The sequence below is a fragment of the Salmo salar genome, chromosome 01 (genome assembly GCF_965601325.2).
Source record: "Salmo salar chromosome 01, fSalSal1, whole genome shotgun sequence".
Lineage (NCBI taxonomy): Eukaryota > Metazoa > Chordata > Actinopteri > Salmoniformes > Salmonidae > Salmo > Salmo salar.
Window position 1 is genome coordinate 104,857,530 of NC_138291.1, and position 22,220 is coordinate 104,879,749.

The 22,220-nt window shown below is 44.9% G+C and overlaps 1 protein-coding gene across 1 annotated transcript in view; it reads right to left on the reverse strand.

Moving 5' to 3' along the window:
- The window catches only part of LOC106577441 (adhesion G protein-coupled receptor B3), a 350,410-nt gene that overhangs the window by 200,302 nt on the left and 127,888 nt on the right, over positions 1–22,220 (reverse strand). The window contains exons 6-9 of the mRNA XM_082978585.1: positions 21,225–21,389; positions 16,923–17,087; positions 14,281–14,382; positions 8,856–8,962 (exon numbers count right to left, since the gene is read on the reverse strand). Of these exons, the coding sequence (XP_082834711.1) occupies positions 8,856–8,962; positions 14,281–14,382; positions 16,923–17,087; positions 21,225–21,389 (539 nt within the window). The remainder of the gene's footprint in view (positions 1–8,855; positions 8,963–14,280; positions 14,383–16,922; positions 17,088–21,224; positions 21,390–22,220) is intronic.

Consider the following 22,220-nt stretch of genomic DNA (forward strand, 5'->3'; position numbering starts at 1 on the left):
AGAGGTATGTCAGCAGTAGCAGGGTAGAGAGAGAGTAGAGGTATGTCAGTAGCAGCAGGGTAGAGAGAGAGTAGAGGTATGTCAATAGCAGCAGGGTAGAGAGAGAGTAGAGTTATGTCAGTAGTATCAGGGTAGATATGGAGTAGAGGTATGTCAGTAGCAGCAGGGTAGAGAGAGAGTAGAGGTATGTCAGTAGCAGCAGGGTAGAGAGAGAGTAGAGGTATGTCAGTAGCAGCAGGGTAGAGAGAGAGTAGAGGTATGTCAGTAGCAGCAGGGTAGAGAGAGAGAGTAGAGGTATGTAAGTAGCAGCAGTGTAGAGAGAAAAAGTAGAGGTAGGTCAGTAGCAGCAGTGTAGAGAGAGAGTAGAGGTATGTCAGTAGCAGCAGGGTAGAGAGAGAGTAGAGGTATGTCAGTAGCAGCAGGGTAGAGAGAGAGTAAATGTATGTCAGTAGCAGCAGGGTAGAGGGAGAGTAGAGGTATGTCAGTAGCAGCAGGGTAGAGAGAGAGTAGAGGTATGTCAGTAGCAGCAGGGTAGAGAGAGAGTAGAGGTATGTCAGTAGTAGCATGGTAGAGAGAGAGTAGAGGTATGTCAGTAGCAGCAGGGTAGAGAGAGAGAGAGTAGAGGTATGTCAGAAGCAGCAGGGTAGAGAGAGAGTAGAGGTATGTCAGTAGTAGCAGGGTAGAGAGAGAGAGTAGAGGTATGTCAGTAGCAGCAGGGTAGAGAGAGCGTAGAGGTATGTCAGTAGCAGCAGGGTAGAGAGAGAGTAGAGGTATGTCAGTAGTAGCAGGGTAGAGCGAGAGAGTAGAGGTATAACAGTAGCAGCATGGTAGAGAGAGAGAGAGTAGAGGTATGTCAGTTGCAGCAGGGTAGAGAGAGAGAGTAGAGGTATGTCATTAGCAGCAGGGTAGAGATGGTGTAGAGGTATGTCAGTTGCAGCAGGGTAGAGAGAGAGTAGAGGTATGTCAGTAGCAGCAGGGTAGAGAGAGAGTAGAGGTATGTCAGAAGTAGCAGGGTCGAGAGAGAGTAGAGGTATGTCAGTAGTAGCAGGGTAGAGAGAGAGTAGAGCTATGTCAGTAGCAGCAGGGTAGAGAGAGAGTAGAGGTATGTCAGTAGTAGCAGGGTAGAGACAGTAGAGGTATGTCAGTAGCAGCAGGGTACAGAGAGAGTAGAGGTATGTCAGTAGCAGCAGGGAAGAGAGAGAGTAGAGGTATGTTGTAGCAGCAGGGTAGAGAAAGTGTAGAGGTATGTCAGTTGCAGCAGGGTAGAGAGAGAGTAGAGGTATGTCAGTAGCAGCAGGGTAGAGAGAGAGTAGAGGTATGTCAGTAGTAGAAGGGTCGAGAGAGAGTAGAGGTATGTCAGTAGTAGCAGGGTAGAGAGAGAGTAGAGGTATGTCAGTAGCAGCAGGGTAGAGAGAGAGTAGAGGTATGTCAGTAGTAGCAGGGTAGAGAGAGAGTAGAGGTATGTCAGTAGTAGCAGGGTAGAGAACGAGTAGAGGTATGTCAGTAGCAGCAGGGTAGAGAGAGAGTAGAGGTATGTAAGTAGCAGCAGGGTTGAGAGAGAGTAGAGGTATGTCAGTAGCAGCAGGGTAGAGAGAGAGAGTAGAGGTGTGTCAGTAGCAGCAGGGTAGAGTGAGAGAGTAGAGGTATGTCAGTAGCAGCAGTGTAGAGAGAGAGTATAGGTATGTCAGTAGCAGCAGGGTAGAGAGAGAGTAGAGGTATGTCAGTAGTAGCAGGGTAGAGAACGAGTAGAGGTATGTCAGTAGCAGCAGGGTAGAGAGAGAGTAGAGGTATGTAAGTAGCAGCAGGGTTGAGAGAGAGTAGAGGTATGTCAGTGGCAGCAGGGTAGAGAGAGAGAGTAGAGGTGTGTCAGTAGCAGCAGGGTAGAGTGAGAGAGTAGAGGTATGTCAGTAGCAGCAGTGTAGAGAGAGAGTAGAGGTATGTCAGTAGCAGCAGGGTAGAGAGAGAGTAGAGGTATGTCAGTAGCAGCAGGGTAGAGAGAGAGTAAAGGTATGTCAGTAGCAGCAGGGTGGAGAGAGAGTATAGGTATGTCAGTAGCAGCAGGGTAGAGAGAGAGTAGAGGTATGTCAGTAGTAGCAGGGTAGAGAACGAGTAGAGGTATGTCAGTAGCAGCAGGGTACAGAGAGAGTAGAGGTATGTAAGTAGCAGCAGGGTTGAGAGAGAGTAGAGGTATGTCAGTAGCAGCAGGGTAGAGAGAAAGAGTAGAGGTGTGTCAGTAGCAGCAGGGTAGAGTGAGAGAGTAGAGGTATGTCAGTAGCAGCAGTGTAGAGAGAGAGTAGAGGTATGTCAGTAGCAGCAGGGTAGAGAGAGAGTAGAGGTATGTCAGTAGCAGCAGGGTAGAGAGAGAGTAAAGGTGTGTCAGTAGCAGCAGGGTAGAGAGAGAGTAGAGGTATGTCAGTAGCAGCAGGGAAGAGAGAGAGTAGAGGTGTGTCAGTAGCAGCAGGGTAGAGTGAGAGAGTAGAGGTATGTCAGTAGCAGCAGTGTAGAGAGAGAGTAGAGGTATGTCAGTAGCAGCAGGGTTGAGAGAGAGTAGAGGTATGTCAGTAGCAGCAGGGTAGAGAGAGAGTATAGGTATGTCAGTAGCAGCAGGGTAGAGAGAGAGTAGAGGTATGTCAGTAGTAGCAGGGTAGAGAACGAGTAGAGGTATGTCAGTAGCAGCAGGGTACAGAGAGAGTAGAGGTATGTAAGTAGCAGCAGGGTTGAGAGAGAGTAGAGGTATGTCAGTAGCAGCAGGGTAGAGAGAGAGAGTAGAGGTGTGTCAGTAGCAGCAGGGTAGAGTGAGAGAGTAGAGGTATGTCAGTAGCAGCAGTGTAGAGAGAGAGTAGAGGTATGTCAGTAGCAGCAGGGTAGAGAGAGAGTAGAGGTATGTCAGTAGCAGCAGGGTAGAGAGAGAGTAAAGGTATGTCAGTAGCAGCAGGGTAGAGAGAGAGTAGAGGTATGTCAGTAGCAGCAGGGAAGAGAGAGAGTAGAGGTATGTTGTAGCAGCAGGGTAGAGAGAGAGAGTAGAGGTATGTCAGTAGTAGCAGGGTAGGGAGAGAGAGTAGAGGTATGTCAGTAGTAGCCGTGTAGAGAGAGAGAGTAGAGGTATGTCAGTAGCAGCAGGGTAGAGAGAGTAGAGGTATGTCAGTAGTAGCAGGGTAGAGAGAGAGTAGAGGTATGTCAGTAGTAGCAGGGTAGAGAGTAGAGAGTAGAGGTATGTCAGTTGCAGCAGGGTAGAGAGAGTGTAGAGGTATGTCAGCAGTAGCAGGGTAGAGAGAGAGTAGAGGTATGTCAGTAGCAGCAGGGTAGAGAGAGAGTAGAGGTATGTCAGTAGTAGCAGGGCAGAGAGAGAGTAGAGGTATGTCAGTAGTAGCAGGGTAGAGAGGAGTAGAGGTATGTCAGTAGCAGCAGGGTAGAGAGAGAGTAGAGGTATGTCAGTAGCAGCAGGGTAGAGAGAGAGTAGAGGTATGTCAGTAGCAGCAGGGTAGAGAGAGAGAGTAGAGGTATGTCAGTAGTAGCAGGGTAGAGATAGAGTAGAGGTATGTCAGTAGTAGCAGGGTAGAGAGAGATTAGAGGTATGTCAGTAGCAGCAGGGTAGGGAGAGAGTAGAGGTATGTCAGTAGTAGCAGGGTAGAGAGAGAGTAGAGGTATGTCAGTAGTAGCAGGGTAGAGAGAGAGAGTAGAGGTATGTCAGTAGTAGCAGGGTAGAGAGAGAGTAGAAGTATGTCAGTAGCAGCAGGGTAGAGAGAGAGTAGAGGTATGTCAATAGTAGCAGGGTAGAGAGAGAGTAGAGGTATGTCAGTAGTAGCAGGGTAGAAAGAGATTAGAGGTATGTCAGTAGCAGCAGGGTAGAGAGAGAGTAGAGGTATGTCAGTAGCAGCAGGGTAGAGAGAGAGAGTAGAGGTATGTCAGTAGTAGCAGGGTAGAGAGAGAGTAGAGGTATGTCAGTAGCAGCAGGGTAGAGAGAGAGTAGAGGTATGTCAGTAGCAGCAGGGTAGAGAGAGAGAGTAGAGGTATGTCAGTAGCAGCAGGGTAGAGTGAGAGAGTAGAGGTATGTCAGTAGCAGCAGTGTAGAGAGAGAGTAGAGGTATGTCAGTAGCAGCAGGGTAGAGAGAGAGTAGAGGTATGTCAGTAGCAGCAGGGTAGAGAGAGAGTAAAGGTATGTCAGTAGCAGCAGGGTGGAGAGAGAGTATAGGTATGTCAGTGGCAGCAGGGTAGAGAGAGAGTAGAGGTATGTCAGTAGTAGCAGGGTAGAGAACGAGTAGAGGTATGTCAGTAGCAGCAGGGTACAGAGAGAGTAGAGGTATGTAAGTAGCAGCAGGGTAGCGAGAGAGTAGAGGTATGTCAGTAGCAGCAGGGTAGAGAGAGAGAGTTGAGGTATGTCAGTAGCAGCAGGGTAGAGAGAGAGTAGAGGTATGTCAGTGGTAGCAGCGTAGAGAGAGAGTAGAGGTATGTCAGTAGCAGCAGGGTAGAGAGAGAGAGTTGAGGTATGTCAGTAGCAGCAGGGTAGAGAGAGAGTAGAGGTATGTCAGTGGTAGCAGCGTAGAGAGAGTAGAGGTATGTCAGTAGCAGCAGGGTAGAGAGAGAGTAGAGGTATGTCAGTAGTAGCAGGGTAGAGAGAGAGAGTAGAGGTATGTCAGTAGCAGCAGGGTAGAGATAGACTAGAGGTATGTCAGTAGTAGCAGGGTAGCGAGAGAGAGTAGAGGTATATCAGTAGTAGCAGGGTAGAGAGAGAGTAGAGGTATGTCAGTAGCAGCAGGGTAGAGAGAGAGAGTAGAGGTATGTCAGTAGTAGCAGGGTAGAGAGAGAGTAGAGGTATGTCAGTAGTAGCAGGGTAGAAAGAGATTAGAGGTATGTCAGTAGCAGCAGGGTAGAGAGAGAGAGTAGAGGTATGCCAGTAGCAGCAGGGTAGAGAGAGAGAGTAGAGGTATGTCAGTAGTAGCAGGGTAGAGAGAGAGTAGAGGTATGTCAGTAGTAGCAGGGTAGAGAGAGAGTAGAGGTATGTCAGTAGCAGCAGGGTAGAGAGAGAGAGTAGAGGTGTGTCAGTAGCAGCAGGGTAGAGTGAGAGAGTAGAGGTATGTCAGTAGCAGCAGTGTAGAGAGAGAGTAGAGGTATGTCAGTAGCAGCAGGGTAGAGAGAGAGTAGAGGTATGTCAGTAGCAGCAGGGTAGAGAGAGAGTAAAGGTATGTCAGTAGCAGCAGGGTGGAGAGAGAGTATAGGTATGTCAGTGGCAGCAGGGTAGAGAGAGAGTAGAGGTATGTCAGTAGTAGCAGGGTAGAGAACGAGTAGAGGTATGTCAGTAGCAGCAGGGTACAGAGAGAGTAGAGGTATGTAAGTAGCAGCAGGGTTGAGAGAGAGTAGAGGTATGTCAGTAGCAGCAGGGTAGAGAGAGAGAGTAGAGGTGTGTCAGTAGCAGCAGGGTAGAGTGAGAGAGTAGAGGTATGTCAGTAGCAGCAGTGTAGAGAGAGAGTAGAGGTATGTCAGTAGCAGCAGGGTAGAGAGAGAGTAGAGGTATGTCAGTAGCAGCAGGGTAGAGAGAGAGTAAAGGTATGTCAGTAGCAGCAGGGTAGAGAGAGAGTAGAGGTATGTCAGTAGCAGCAGGGAAGAGAGAGAGTAGAGGTATGTTGTAGCAGCAGGGTAGAGAGAGAGAGTAGAGGTATGTCAGTAGTAGCAGGGTAGGGAGAGAGAGTAGAGGTATGTCAGTAGCAGCAGGGAAGAGAGAGAGTAGAGGTATGTCAGTAGTAGCAGGGTAGAGAGAGAGTAGAGGTATGTCAGTAGTAGCAGGGTAGAGAGAGTAGAGGTATGTCAGTAGTAGCCGTGTAGAGAGAGAGTAGAGGTATGTCAGTAGCAGCAGGGTAGAGAGAGAGAGTAGAGGTATGTCAGTAGTAGCAGGGTAGAGAGAGAGTAGAGGTATGTCAGTAGTAGCAGGGTAGAGAGAGAGAGTAGAGGTATGTCAGTAGTAGCAGGGTAGAGAGAGAGAGTAGAGGTATGTCAGTAGTAGCAGGGTAGAGAGAGAGAGTAGAGGTATGTCAGTAGTAGCAGGGTAGAGAGAGAGAGTAGAGGTATGTCAGTAGCAGCAGGGTAGAGAGAGAGAGTAGAGGTATGTCAGTAGTAGCAGGGTAGAGAGAGAGAGTAGAGGTATGTCAGTAGTAGCAGGGTAGAGAGAGAGTAGAGGTATGTCAGTAGTAGCAGGGTAGAGAGAGAGAGTAGAGGTATGTCAGTAGCAGCAGGGTAGAGAGAGAGAGTAGAGGTATGTCAGTAGCAGCAGGGAAGAGAGAGAGTTGAGGTATGTCAGTAGTAGCAGGGTAGAGAGAGAGTAGAGGTATGTCAGTAGTAGCAGGGTAGAGAGAGAGTAGAGGTATGTCAGTAGCAGCAGGGTAGAGAGAGAGAGTAGAGGTATGTCAGTAGTAGCAGGGTAGACAGAGAGTAGAGGTATGTCAGTAGCAGCAGGGTAGAGAGAGAGTAGAGGTATGTCAGTAGTAGCAGGGTAGAGATAGAGTAGAGGTATGTCAGTAGTAGCAGGGTAGAGAGAGAGTAGAGGTATGTCAGTAGCAGCAGGGTAGGGACAGTAGAGGTATGTCAGTAGTAGCAGGGTAGAGAGAGAGAGTAGAGGTATGTCAGTAGTAGCAGGGTAGAGAGAGAGTAGAAGTATGTCAGTAGCAGCAGGGTAGAGAGAGAGTAGAGGTATGTCAGTAGTAGCAGGGTAGAGATAGTGTAGAGGTATGTCAGTAGCTGCAGGGTAGCGAAAGAGTAGAGGTATGTCAGTAGCAGCAGGGTAGAGAGAGAGAGTAGAGGTATGTCAGTAGTAGCAGGGTAGAGAGAGAGTAGAGGTATGTCAGTAGTAGCAGGGTAGAGAGAGAGAGTAGAGGTATGTCAGTAGCAGCAGGGTAGAGAGAGAGAGTAGAGGTATGTCAGTAGCAGCAGGGAAGAGAGAGAGTTGAGGTATGTCAGTAGTAGCAGGGTAGAGAGAGAGTAGAGGTATGTCAGTAGTAGCAGGGTAGAGAGAGAGTAGAGGTATGTCAGTAGCAGCAGGGTAGAGAGAGAGAGTAGAGGTATGTCAGTAGTAGCAGGGTAGACAGAGAGTAGAGGTATGTCAGTAGCAGCAGGGTAGAGAGAGAGTAGAGGTATGTCAGTAGTAGCAGGGTAGAGATAGAGTAGAGGTATGTCAGTAGTAGCAGGGTAGAGAGAGAGTAGAGGTATGTCAGTAGCAGCAGGGTAGGGACAGTAGAGGTATGTCAGTAGTAGCAGGGTAGAGAGAGAGAGTAGAGGTATGTCAGTAGTAGCAGGGTAGAGAGAGAGTAGAAGTATGTCAGTAGCAGCAGGGTAGAGAGAGAGTAGAGGTATGTCAGTAGTAGCAGGGTAGAGATAGTGTAGAGGTATGTCAGTAGCTGCAGGGTAGCGAGAGAGTAGAGGTATGTCAGTAGCAGCAGGGTAGAGAGAGAGAGTTGAGGTATGTCAGTAGCAGCAGGGTAGAGAGAGAGTAGAGGTATGTCAGTAGTAGCAGGGTAGAGATAGAGTAGAGGTATGTCAGTAGTAGCAGGGTAGAGAGAGAGTAGAGGTATGTCAGTAGCAGCAGGGTAGGGAGAGAGTAGAGGTATGTCAGTAGTAGCAGGGTAGAGAGAAAGTAGAGGTATGTCAGTAGTAGCAGGGTAGTGAGAGTAGAGGTATGTCAGTAGCAGCAGGGTAGAAAGAGTAGAGGTATGTCAGTAGTAGCAGGGTAGAGAGAGAGTAGAGGTATGTCAGTAGTAGCAGGGTAGAGATAGTGTAGAGGTATGTCAGTAGCTGCAGGGTAGCGAGAGAGTAGAGGTATGTCAGTAGCAGCAGGGTAGAGAGAGAGAGTTGAGGTATGTCAGTAGCAGCAGGGTAGAGAGAGAGTAGAGGTATGTCAGTAGTAGCAGGGTAGAGATAGAGTAGAGGTATGTCAGTAGTAGCAGGGTAGAGAGAGAGTAGAGGTATGTCAGTAGCAGCAGGGTAGGGAGAGAGTAGAGGTATGTCAGTAGTAGCAGGGTAGAGAGAAAGTAGAGGTATGTCAGTAGTAGCAGGGTAGTGAGAGTAGAGGTATGTCAGTAGCAGCAGGGTAGAAAGAGTAGAGGTATGTCAGTAGTAGCAGGGTAGAGATATTGTAGAGGTATGTCAGTGGAGCGATGACATGTTGCAGGACTGGACGGGGTTAATAGTTTGCATTCAGCATTCAGCTTTTAATCTCCTCTTTTTATCCTCATTTAAAAACCAGCTTTTTTCCTACCTTTATTGTTCAGTTTCATTCTATTCTGTCCAATTTGTTCCGGCCTTAAATCCATTCTGGGTCAGTGAATGATGGATAGAATATTTAATAGATGTATAATAATACTATCTTGCTATGAGAAGAAGCAATATATACCTAAATACTACCAAATCATTGCTTCCACAATAGTGAAAATGGTTATTAAATACCCCGCCCAAAGAGGAGAAACATCCATGGGAGACGTTGGTGATATGGGGGAAACTGCCAGTAGCACTAAATCAAAGAGTTGCCGAGGTCTATTCATTACAAATGAATGGTTTCATTTGCTCCCCTATTGAATGTTCATCTTTGGCAACAGTGCAGTTGGGAACATTGGGTAATGGTGAATTTATGATGTGCCACAAACAGACACTGTGAGGAAAGGGGAGAAGAGAAGGAGGAGGGCAGAGGACAGGAGAAGACAGAAGAGAAGAGAAGAGAAGAGAGGAGAGGAGAGGAGAGGAGAGGAGAGGAGAGGAGAGGAGAGGAGAGGAGAGGAGAGGAGAGGAGAGGAGAGGAGAGGAGAGGAGAGGAGAGGAGAGGAGAGGAGAGGAGAGAAAGAGAAGTACAGTAGACCTACTGAAGATAGACCTACTGATTGCTGCAGGTATCTATATTCATTGGTTATGCAGCGGGCATAGCTGGGTGGTTCCCAATAGGCCACACCCCGGTGATCCAGAGAGCAGCGTCGACTAGTGGTGCCTGTGGAAGACAGGAGAGAAAGAGAGAGAGAGAATGAGGAGAGGGAGAGAGAAGGGTGGATAGAGAGAGGGGAGAGGGGAGCAAGAGAGGGGAGATACAGTAGATAGAAAGGGGCAAAGAACAGAGAGAGAAAGAGAAATAGAGAGGGAGACAGATATGGAAGGGGGAGCAGGTGGGGGCGGGGGACAGGAGGGAGGGGAGGGAGGACAGAGATAGAGGATGAGAGAGAGCAAGAGCGTGAGAGAAAAATACAGAGAACAGAGAAAGAAATAAGAACAGAATCAAAGAAAGGTAGAGAGGAAAGATAGGGAGTCAGCAGAGATTAGGAGAAAGAGAGAGGGAGAGGATGAGAGAGAGAGGGAGAGAGAGAGAGAGAGAGAGAGAGAGAGAGAGAGATTAATACTTGTTCATAGGAGACTTATCTTCCTTGTGTAATTTCCCTCAGCCCCTCACATCTTCCAGTGGAAGTTTAAGGCAGAAAATACACTGTAGCTATTTGGAAGCCAGATGCTGCTTCTGTGTTTGTTCAATAGTGTTAAAGGCTAAAGGTTACATACAGCAGAGATATCTACACCAATGTCTAACATAGAGCAGAGATATCTACACCAATGTCTTACATACAGCAGAGATATCTACACCAATGTCTTAAATACAGCAGAGATATCTACACCAATGTCTTACATACAGCAGAGATATCTACACCAATGTCTAACATAGAGCAGAGATATCTACACCAATGTCTTACATACAGCAGAGATATCTACACCAGTGTCTTACATACAGCAGAGATATCTACACCAATGTCTTAAATACAGCAGAGATATCTACACCAATGTCTTACATACAGCAGAGATATCTACACCAGTGTCTTACATACAGCAGAGATATCTACACCAATGTCTTACATACAGCAGAGATATTTACACCAGTGTCTTACATACAGCAGAGATATCTACACCAATGTCTTACATACAGCAGAGATATCTACACCAGTGTCTTACATACAGCAGAGATATCTACACCAATGTCTTACATACAGCAGAGATATCTACACCAGTGTCTTACATACAGCAGAGATATCTACACCAGTGTCTTACATACAGCAGAGATATCTACACCAGTGTCTTACATACAGCAGAGATATCTACACCAATGTCTTACATACAGCAGAGATATCTACACCAGTGTCTTACATACAGCAGAGATATCTACACCAGTGTCTTACATACAGCAGAGATATCTACACCAATGTCTTACATACAGCAGAGATATCTACACCAATGTCTTACATACAGCAGAGATATCTACACCAGTGTCTTACATACAGCAGAGATATCTACACCAGTGTCTTACATACAGCAGATATATCTACACCAATGTCTTAAATACAGCAGAGATATCTACACCAGTGTCTTACATACAGAAGAGATATCTACACCAATGTCTTAAATACAGCAGAGATATCTACACCAGTGTCTTACATACAGCAGAGATATCTACACCAATGTCTTACATACAGCAGAGATATCTACACCAGTGTCTTACATACAGCAGAGATATCTACACCAATGTCTTACATACAGCAGAGATATCTACACCAGTGTCTTACATACAGCAGAGATATCTACACCAATGTCTTACATACAGCAGAGATATCTACACCAGTGTCTTACATACAGCAGAGATATCTACACCAGTGTCTTACATACAGCAGAGATATCTACACCAATGTCTTACATACAGCAGAGATATCTACACCAGTGTCTTACATACAGCAGAGATATCTACACCAATGTCTTATATACAGCAGAGATATCTACACCAGTGTCTTACATACAGCAGAGATATCTACACCAGTGTCTTACATACAGCAGAGATATCTACACCAATGTCTTACATACAGCAGAGATATCTACACCAGTGTCTTACATACAGCAGATATATCTACACCAATGTCTTACATACAGCAGAGATATCTACACCAGTGTCTTACATACAGCAGAGATATCTACACCAATGTCTTACATACAGCAGAGATATCTACACCAGTGTCTTACATACAGCAGAGATATCTACACCAGTGTCTTACATACAGCAGAGATATCTACACCAGTGTCTTACATACAGCAGAGATATCTACACCAATGTCTTACATACAGCAGAGATATCTACACCAGTGTCTTACATACAGCAGAGATATCTACACCAGTGTCTTACATACAGCAGAGATATCTACACCAATGTCTTACATACAGCAGAGATATCTACACCAGTGTCTTACATACAGCAGAGATATCTACACCAATGTCTTACATACAGCAGAGATATCTACACCAGTGTCTTACATACAGCAGAGATATCTAAACCAATGTCTTACATACAGCAGAGATATCTACACCAATGTCTAACATACAGCAGAGATATCTACACCAATGTCTAACATACAGCAGAGATATCTACACCAGTGTCTTACATACAGTAGAGATATCTACACCAATGTCTTAAATACAGCAGAGATATCTACACCAGTGTCTTACATACAGCAGAGATATCTACACCAGTGTCTTACATACAGCAGAGATATCTACACCAATGTCTTACATACAACAGAGATATCTACACCAATGTCTTAAATACAGCAGAGATATCTACACCAATGTCTAACATACAGCAGAGATATCTACACCAATGTCTTAAATACAGCAGAGATATCTACACCAATGTCTTAAATACAGCAGAGATATCTACACCAATGTCTTACATACAGCAGAGATATCTACACCAGTGTCTTACATACAGCAGAGATATCTACACCAGTGTCTTACATACAGCAGAGATATCTACACCAATGTCTTACATACAGCAGAGATATCTACACCAATGTCTTACATACAGCAGAGATATCTACACCAGTGTCTTACATACAGCAGAGATATCTACACCAATGTCTTACATACAACAGAGATATCTACACCAATGTCTTAAATACAGCAGCGATATCTACACCAATGTCTAACATACAGCAGAGATATCTACACCAATGTCTTAAATACAGCAGAGATATCTACACCAATGTCTTAAATACAGCAGAGATATCTACACCAATGTCTTATTTTCAGCAGAGATATCTACACCAGTGTCTCTCACATCATTTGTGCATTTGTGTTCAACTGCAACAAGCAACAAGGCATGACCACACATGAAAAAAAAACGGATTGGATACACTGTGTCAGGGCATCAACAATCAGTACAGTACTATAATACTAACACTGACACTGACATGGACACACACACACACACACATACACACACACACACGCACGCACATGCACACGCACTATCCAATGCCATGCAATCTTACACAAGGGTTTTGCATCATACCTACCCAGCTGTTGACTTGCTGGAGGGTACTCCACATATCGCTCCACCAAGACATGCACACACACACACACACACACACACACACACACACCACACACACACACACACACACACACACACACACACACACACACACACACACGTACCCTCCCCCACCCCACCGAGCACCCTGTTTCCTCAACACAATCCCCCTGATTCTGTTTTCATCTCTTTTCACAGTCCAGATAGAACCCTGGCACCCAAATGGTACCCTATTCCCTACACTGTTCCCTAGTTTTGACCAAGGCCAAAAGTAGTGTTTTATATCGGGAATAGGGTGCCATTTGGGACGCAGTCCCTTATATTATAACCACACACCTCCTGCACTTTTCAATGTCCTCTGTGTCCAGTGGTGTGATAGTGGAATCAAACAGAGAGTGTGGTGGGAGACATGTGGGTTCAGTGTGACCGCTTCCCTGCTTCACTTTCTACCATTCACAATACAGACACACACAACCACAGCAGCTTATCAGTCCCACCACATGGATCAAACAACAGGTACACTGTGGAGCCTTCAGGTGTCTGATTAAGACAAGGAGGAGGAGGAGGATGAGGAGGGGAGGAGGGGGAGAGGAGAGGAGGGGAGGGGTGGAGGAGGGGTGGAGGAGGGGAGGGGAGGGGAGGGGTGGAGGAGGGGAGGAGGAGGGGAGGGGGAGGAGGAGGAGGAGGGGAGGAGGGGGAGAGGAGTGGAGGGGAGGGGTGGAGGAGGGGTGGAGGAGGGGAGGGGGGAGGGGGAGGTGAGGAGGAGGAGGAGGAGGGGAGGAGTGGAGGAAGGGAGGGGAGGGGGAGAGGAGAGGAGGGGAGGTGAGGAGGAGGAGGGGGGTGGTTGGAAGGAGGGAGGGAGACGAGGGGGAGACGAGAGGTTGGAAGGAGGACAAGGAGGAGGACAAGGGGAGGGGAGGGAAGGAGGAGGAGCTATGAGGTATTTGATAAAGGGAAGGAGGAGGAGGAGGAAGAGGAGGAGGCCTTTTTCCTTACCTGTAGAAAACAGCAGCTAAAAAGTGCCATGCTGTTGTAGGCAATATAATCATAGTTAGCCTAGTAATATGTCCCTGTCTTTGGCTGTAGGCTATTTGAAAACACATTGACATAACGCTGTGAGGGTCAATGCAATGCAAATAGGGAAATCTGTTCAGTAGAAACATACCATCTGCATCTCAAATGGCACCCTATTCCCTATGTAGTGCAGAACTTTTAAATAAAATAGTGCATTGTATATGAAATAGGGAGTCGTTTGGGACACAGGCACCGTGTAAAGCACTTCCAATCCGTCACAGCAGGAATGGATGTGTCAGTGGAATGTGACAGGGACATATCCATCACCGCTAGTCCTCTCTACACATGAGTAATGGACAGAAAGCTCCCAATGAAACCTCAACATAATAACCCCTGGAAAATGACTCATTTCATTATCAACTAAGTTACAGCAGAACATTTTAAAGTGCTCTAGTTTCTCTTGGTTCATTATTCAGTCAATGGCCATACTGCGGCTGGAGTCTGAATTCAGACCAGCAGGACTATCCTTTTTTTAAAGTGTAATTTTGGAGAAAAAAATGTATGAATCGAAGTTAAAAGTGAAGATTTGAATGAAAAAAGTAGGATAAGTGAGTGGGTATGACAAGTGTTTGATACCACGCTCACATGCCCCAAAGGCAGCGGTGGTAACCACTAGGATAGACAAAATCCCAGGGTATGACTGTATTCTTACCTGGAGCATTAGGAGGATACAGACACACACACACACACACACACACACACACACACACACACACACACACACACACACACACACACACGCACACACACGCACACGCACGCACACGCACACATACACAAACACGCACACAAACACACGCACACACAAACACACACACACACACACACACACGTGTCCTTACCCGTGGCATTGGGAGGACACCTGTTGAAGGCCAGTTCTCCTGAAGGTGTTCTTCTCCACACCATGGATACAGTGTAGTCCTCCAGACAGATCTCATACGGCGCTGGGGAGGGAACCGTACACAACACATTGCTGGGTTATTGCTGACTCACAAATATGTTTAGTCCAGAAGAGGCTGGTGGGAGGAGATATAGGAGGATGGGCTCATAGTAATAGTTGTAATGGAATTTTTGGAACGGAGTCAAACGTGGTTTCCATCAAGGGTTGGAACTGATTCAGGGAACAGAACCAAAAACCGGAAAATAACAATTAGGAACGGAACCCGGACCATAAACTAAAGTTATCTATACTGTCCCGGAAGAGAACCGTTATTTTAAAAGCATGCGAACTGGTTAAAAACATAATTTTATGTTCCGGGCATTTTTTTACAGTCCCACAAAAGTCCCATAAAAAAGTGCCTATACAAAGCCTTCAGTCTGTCACTCAGAAATTATTATTATTATTATTATTATGATAATTTTTATAATTTTTATTATTATATATATATATATTTTATTTTGTATTTTTTAAATATATATATTTTTTTTATATTATTATTATTATTTTTTATTATTATTATTAATATAATATTTTTTGTATTATTATTATTATTATTCCAGCGTTTGCCTGCCAGCTGGAAATTTTTGCCAGCGCTTCAAGGTGTTTGTGTTGAGTCTACCTGCCCCTCCCCTGTGAAGCACAGGTTACTGTAGCCTACTGACAACGTTACATAGGTTACTGTAGCCTACTGACAACGTTACATAGGTTACTGTAGCCTACTGACAACGTTACATAGGTTACTGTAGCCTACTGACAACGTTACATAGGTTACTGTAGCCTACTGACAACGTTACATAGGTTACTGTAGCCTACTGACAACGTTACATAGGTTACTGTAGCCTACTGACAACGTTACAAGTGTAATTCAGAAATTAGGGAGAGATGTTTAATTAGAGAAGAATGGATTTACTTTTCAATGCTAGTTAAGGATACTTTAGTTATCACGTTTCACATTGCATTTATTAACTCCAAAAAGGTAAGAGTTTGATTTTAATTATAGTGCTGCTCTGCACACACAAGCTAGTTAGCTAGTTAGCTAGTTAGCTCATTAGCTATTTAGCTAGCTAACGTTAGCTCTGGTCCAACGTTACACCAACTCGGATGTTCAAAGACATTCAAAGTTCCTCCATAGAAGCTGCTCCTCCTCTGTGTGTCTAATTCAGATAATGATGTCATAACAAGATGCCCAGCGCTTCAAGGCAAGCTTCCTCCAAACTCTCTCGCTCCCCCTGAAAATGTCAGCTCCACCTCGCGCCCTACATTCTGACTGGCAGCACAGTGGGTGTTTGTCTTTCATTACAATTAAACCGTGATGTTATGGCAAAATACAATTTAATATTCATGTAAAAAAAAATACATATTTCAGCGGTTTAAAAGGAACAGAAAGGAACAATATAAACCCAACGTTTTTTAGGGTTCCAACCGGTTCAGAACTTTATTTTGCTGGTCGAAACAGTTGAACGGAACCCAAAAAATAATGAAAACGATTGGAAAATAATTTTGGTTCCAACCCCTGGTTTGATACCATTCCATTAATTCCATTGCAGCCGTTACAAGGAGCCTGTATTCCTATATCTCCTCCCACCAGCCTCCTCTATAATTGCATAAGTGTAGACTAGATTGTAACTAGATTGTAATACATGAACAGGCTGTAGTTGTAAAATGGTTTCTTTGTGTTGGATTAAACTGCTTAAAATAGAACAGGTTTGAAAAAGATTGATCATGGGAACTGCTTCCCTACAGTCCTTACTCCTACAACAGAAACAATGCCACTCTTTACAGGGTGATAATGGTCAAACAAAAGATTGAATTTGCATTCATCGCTGTGGTACCGAACAGTCTCCATGGAGATAAAAACAGGTGGTTAATCAACACCATCAATTAATATTAAGATATTAATCATACATTAGGACCTAGACAAAATAACACTCTCTTATTTTCTCTCTCGTTCTTTATCTCTCTCTATTCTCTCTCTCTATTATCTCTCTCTCTCTCTCTCTATTCTCTCTCTCTTTATCTCTCTCTCTTTATCTCTCTCTATTCTCTCTCTATTATCTCTCTCTATTCTCTCTCTCTCTTTATCCTCTCTCTCTTTTTATTTCTCTCTCTCTCTCTATTCTCTCTCTAACAGCTTCCTCTTAAAGCTACAGTCTGATTTGGGAAGCTGTTCAATGGTAATTTCAATTCTTGATATTTGCCCATTGGTTCTTGAAGAATAGACAATAACCTACAGTATACATATCTCATGAGTTTAGCACAACTGTCAATCTTTATCGTAACCCAAAATAGAAGCTTTGTATTACTCCGTTGTTGAATTCACTGTTGAATTGCAGATTATCTTTCTAGGCTCTGTCTATTTTCAGAGCAGAGCTGAAGCTGGGTTGCCCACCCTCTGCTTTATGTAACTCTTATCGTTTCCTCCTACAGGAACAGAAAGACACGTCACTCTTCATCAGCGAAGAGGAAGATCATTATCTTCACTCCACGCTTCCAGTTAATTGACTCTTGCGGTCTCACTTATGGTGGTTATGGGGTTATCGTTACCTGGGCAACGCTGGTCACTGCACTTGCGGACTTCATCCCCCGTGCCCTCACACTGTTGCCCGGTGACCGCCGCCCCCTGGCACACCCGCGCCCGCCTCTGCCAACCCCCGTCACATGACTTGGAGCAGCCACTCCAAGGCCCCCAGGGATTCCACTGGCCATTGGCTGAGGAGGAGACAGATCAGTTAAACCACTGGCCATTGGCTGAGGAGGAGACAGATCAGTTAAACCACCGGCCAATGGCTGAGGAGGAGACAGATCAGTTAAACCACTGGCCATTGGCTGAGGAGGAGACAGATCAGTTAAACCACTGGCCAATGGCTGAGGAGGAGACAGATCAGTTAAACCACTGGTCATTGGCTGAGGAGGAGAGACACATCACTGTTAATAAACAACTGGCCATTGGCTGAGGAGTTAGACCCTGGCCATTGGCTGAGGAGTTAGACCCTGGCCATTGGCTGAGGAGTTAGACCCTGGCCATTGGCTGAGGAGTTAGACCCTGGCCATTGGCTGAGGAGTTAGACCCCTGGTCATTGGCTGAGGAGTTAGACCCCTGGCTGAGGAGTTAGACCCTGGCAATTGGCTGAGGAGTTAGACCCCTGGCCATTGGCTGAGGAGTTAGACCCCTGGCCATTGGCTGAGGAGTTAGACCCCTGGCTGAGGAGTTAGACCCTGGCCATTGGCTGAGGAGTTAGACCCTGGCCATTGGCTGAGGAGTTAGACCCCTGGCCATTGGCTGAGGAGTTAGACCCCTGGCCAATGGCTGAGGAGTTAGACCCCTGGCCATTGGCTGAGGAGTTAGACCCCTGGCCATTGGCTGAGGAGTTAGACCCCTGGCTGAGGAGTTAGACCCTGGCCATTGGCTGTGGAGGAGACACATCACTGTTAAAAAGGGTCTCTTTCTCAAATGCCTAAATATCTGTCCTCTCCTTGTGTCCTCTCCTTGTGTCCTATCCGTGTGGCCTCTCCTTATGTTATATCCTTGTGTTGTATTTTTGTTTCCTCTCCTTGTTTCCTCTCCTTATTTCCTCTCCTTATTTCCTCTCCTTATTTCCTCTCCTTGTGTCCTCTCCTTGTCTGCTGATTGTTAAAAACTTGACAGGTAAAACATTATGGTGGCAGCTCATCATTAGGCTGGCTTTGTCCTGGTCAGTTCATTCAGAGCAGAGTGATGAAGGAGTAGAAATTAGTACAGTAGATGATGGATTTTAAAACAAGGAGCCAGAGAGCCTCTGGACTCCATCTTCTCTCCCCAACATCCAATCGGTTGTCAATAAAGCATGACCAATAAGGAATCTCTCATTTTTTTACCATCAGCCAGCCGGTCTTTCAATTTCTATAATGGCACTAGGACCCCTGGGGATACCTGAGAAGACTCCTGAGACAATAGTCCTACTGGTAAAATGCACATCAGGGGTTACTTCAGGGGTACTCTGGGAAGCGCAACATGTTGTTGGTGGAACAGTAACTGAAAAAGGTTATGAATCACTGCTCTAAAATACCACACCACCTTGACCATTCTATGTGCTACGTCCCCCAGGGGATGCAGCTCTACTATGATGTGTAGCTAAAAGATGTGAATTCATTCTTACACAGACACAGTAGGTGGGATTATAGATACTGGGACACATGGGGGCGTGTCCCAAAGGGCGCCCTATTCTCTATATAGTGCACTACTTTCGACCAGGGACTCAGGGAATAGGGTGCCATTTGGCACAAAGCCGTGGACATGTTTTATAGTACCCAGAGATATAGTAAAAAAAAAAAAAAAATTGGCAGAATTTCATCCAGATTCAATTAATAAAATGACTCTGATAATACTTGTAATAATGAGGAATATGTCTCCTTTTATGGCTGGGGAGGCTGCTCTGTGACTGCGGTGATAACTTTCCTCACTTTGCCAATATTAAAAGGCCTTTTATGATAAAGTTTCCCAAAGCAGTGGCATGTTTTATGGCTTTTTAATGAACACAGTAAAATCAAGCATTAGGAAAAAACAGATGGTCCCCTTCAGCTAAACAGTTAATCACATGACCTTCTCTGAAAGGTAGAACAACCCTGGGAAGGGGTCACACTCCTCTATTTCATCTCTCCATCCCTTCTCCATCACTCCTCCATCCCACCTGTATTTACCCCTTTTCCATACATACGGGTCCAAGGACTAACCTCAGTGGAGGTTTGAAATGGACAGACATGATCCATGTCTCAATGTGCGGGGGCACCGGTGTCAAGGTAATTGAGGTAATATGTACAGTACATGTAGGTAGAGTTATTAAAGTGATTATTAAAGTAACTACATGAATAACACAAATACAGTATATCTAACAGGACGTTAGAGATCTAATTGATGAGACCTGGTCACTGTTGTTTCGGTAGCGTAGTTGGCATTGTGAAGAGGGCAGCCATGTGTGTTTGGAAGGTGGATGTTCTGGGTTCTAGTCTCTGTGTGAGTTGGTTCAGGAGGAAGTGGTACGGCTGAGCAAGCACAGTGACGTCTGTCACTTCTACATACACCCTGTCAGCCAGGTTCTGACCTGTCTGGATTGTAGCACCCGTCACATTTACATACACCCTGTCAGCCAGGCTCTGACCTGTCTGACAGGGTGTATGTAAATGTAAACTCTCTGGTCCCTGCCCAGTGCTAGATTGACCAAAAGTCTTTATTCTGAACTCTTATTGCAGTAGTTACAGATACTGTAGTAGTTTTGTATTCAGAATGACATTTACATGACATGTTCATATGGTTCATAGCATGTATTTTGTATGGTGATTCAGAAGCTGAATTTATTTTATTAACAGGATAGTTCATCAAAATGACATCGTGTTCAAATCATCCAAAATTATTGCTGAGAGATTAGTACTTCTTGAGGTTGGTTTCGTTTTCAGTTAGATTCATAAATTAGATATTGTTTTTCTTGGCATTAAATTCACTATGTATTGTGTGGGTTGAATGCTGTAACAACACTGAATAAAACAATTAAAACATCCCAAGTCCCATGATGGTAGTGACTTCCCATTACTGCTAATCACTTATTAACCATCCTTTATTTATTTGAATTAAATATTTGTTTTATTTGATGACTTTAATATTTAATTCCAAGTCATCATCTCATCTCTATAGAGCTGCTGTCTGACATAATCACTATTTTAGTAGTTCTTCAAAGTAAATAAGACATATTTTTATGACTGCTGAATACCAACTATCAATAACTTAGATCATGTATTTTCAGGTAGAGATACCTCGCCAAGCAACTGCCCTCTATATCTATGTTCTGTCTCTCCTCTCTCTCTCCGTGTCTTCCCCACATTAACCTAATGTAGCAGGCCTTTAGAAACACACAGAACGGACAAGTAGGCACGCAATGGATTATGGTCATTGCAGTTAATTACCATGTTTTCTGCACTAAACTTTGTAGAATATCTACCTGTTGGAAAATACAACTCCCTACTACATCGCACAGTTCGGGCTTGATCTGATTTATCTCTAGAGAAACTACTTAATGTGCGCATTGAGCTCACAGAAAAAGGAAAGAAAATGAACAAAATGGAATTAAAATAATTGAACCGACATCAGTGAATTAGTTGTTTCAAAAACCAAAAATAACCCCAGTTTCAGTTCATCGCTCAGCACTATCTATAAGAGACTTTGTTGAGATTCACAATCAATTTTAGATACTTTTGGATGATTTGGACATGATGCGCAAAAAATGCTAATATTGGTCCCATGACTTGAATGGGAATTGTGCCACAAATGCTAAAACGTTAACTAAGGGAAACTAAACCATACTGTATCATGGATTGCTGTCATACCTTGTCCATAGACCGCTGACAGCATAGGAAAACCAATGTGTAATTTTGTAATTTGGGTGAACTATTCCATTAAGTTTATTTGGACAGGGACACTGTACAACACAAACACAAGTCTCACACCACTGAGAAATGATACATTGCACCAGATTTAGCTAACAGCTAATTTACATCTGTAGTCCCTGGGACGATGATGATAGTGATGATGGTGGTGATGATGATGATGGTGATGATGATGATAATGATGGTGATGATGATGATGATGATGGTGGTGGTGGTGATGATGATGGTGATGGTGATGATGATGATGGTGATGGTGATGATGGTGGTGGTGGTGGTGATGATGATGATGGTGATGGTGATGATGGTGGTGATGATGATGATGGTGGTGATGATGATGATGATGATGGTGGTGGTGATAATGATGAATATGGTGATGATGATGATGGCGATGATGATGGCATTAATAGCTAAGTGGCCCAGTCAGTGTGTTACCTGTGCAGTCTGGATTGTAACACTCTCTGCTCTCCGCCCAGTGGCCACGACACTCCGACCCACCGTGGGCAGCGGCTGAGCATTGTCTGGTCCTCTGCTGGGTCCCGTTGGCACAGGTCACTGAACAGTCACTCCACAGGCTCCACTCCTGCCACTGGCCGTCCACTGGGGCACACACACAGACACGTACCAACACACACACACACACACACACACACACACACACACACACACACACACACACACACACACACACACACACACACAAGACCCAAGAGGGAGAGAAAGGGAGAAAAATAGGACAGTCAGTCAGAAGAAGTGGAAGGAGACCATATTCAAATGGCTGTCTTCAGGTTGAGAGCCTGACACCTAGACACCCATATTATAATATCCTTCCCCTGAAAACACAGTGCAATGTTCATGCATGAACACACCATTACCGCTTGTGGTTTGAGTGGCTTGAAATAGTTCAGGTCTAGTGGGTCATATTGCAAGAGAATGGCCGTGTGTGGATGTGTCCCAAAACTGTACCCATCAGTGCACTCCTTTTGACCAGAGTAGAAGTGCACTATATAGGGAATAGGGACAATTCATTACTTCTGCTTTTGGAGCTGCTAGTTCTCAGTTCTCTTCTCAGAGGTGAAAATGCCTTAAAACGGCTCAGAGGACAAACACAGAAAGTAATGAGTTTGCCACCTGCATTTGTCATTGCCTCCACAAACCAACTTCCTTGGGGGAGGTTCTGCTGCATTTATTACCAACTACACCCTTCTTAAAACAGAGCCAGAGTTAAATTTCTGCAAAACGACCTACAGTTGAATGAAGAGCTTGGCCTTTTCTTAAAAGAAGAGAAGAAGAATACTTTATTGTCCATGAACTTAGAGTTCAGAGACGTGTCTTTTTGCTTATAGCCACACCCCAGAGCTGTAAATAGTTCTGTCAAAAAGACCTGCAGCCGAATGAAGAGCTGGAGACAAAACAAGATACTGAGGTGGT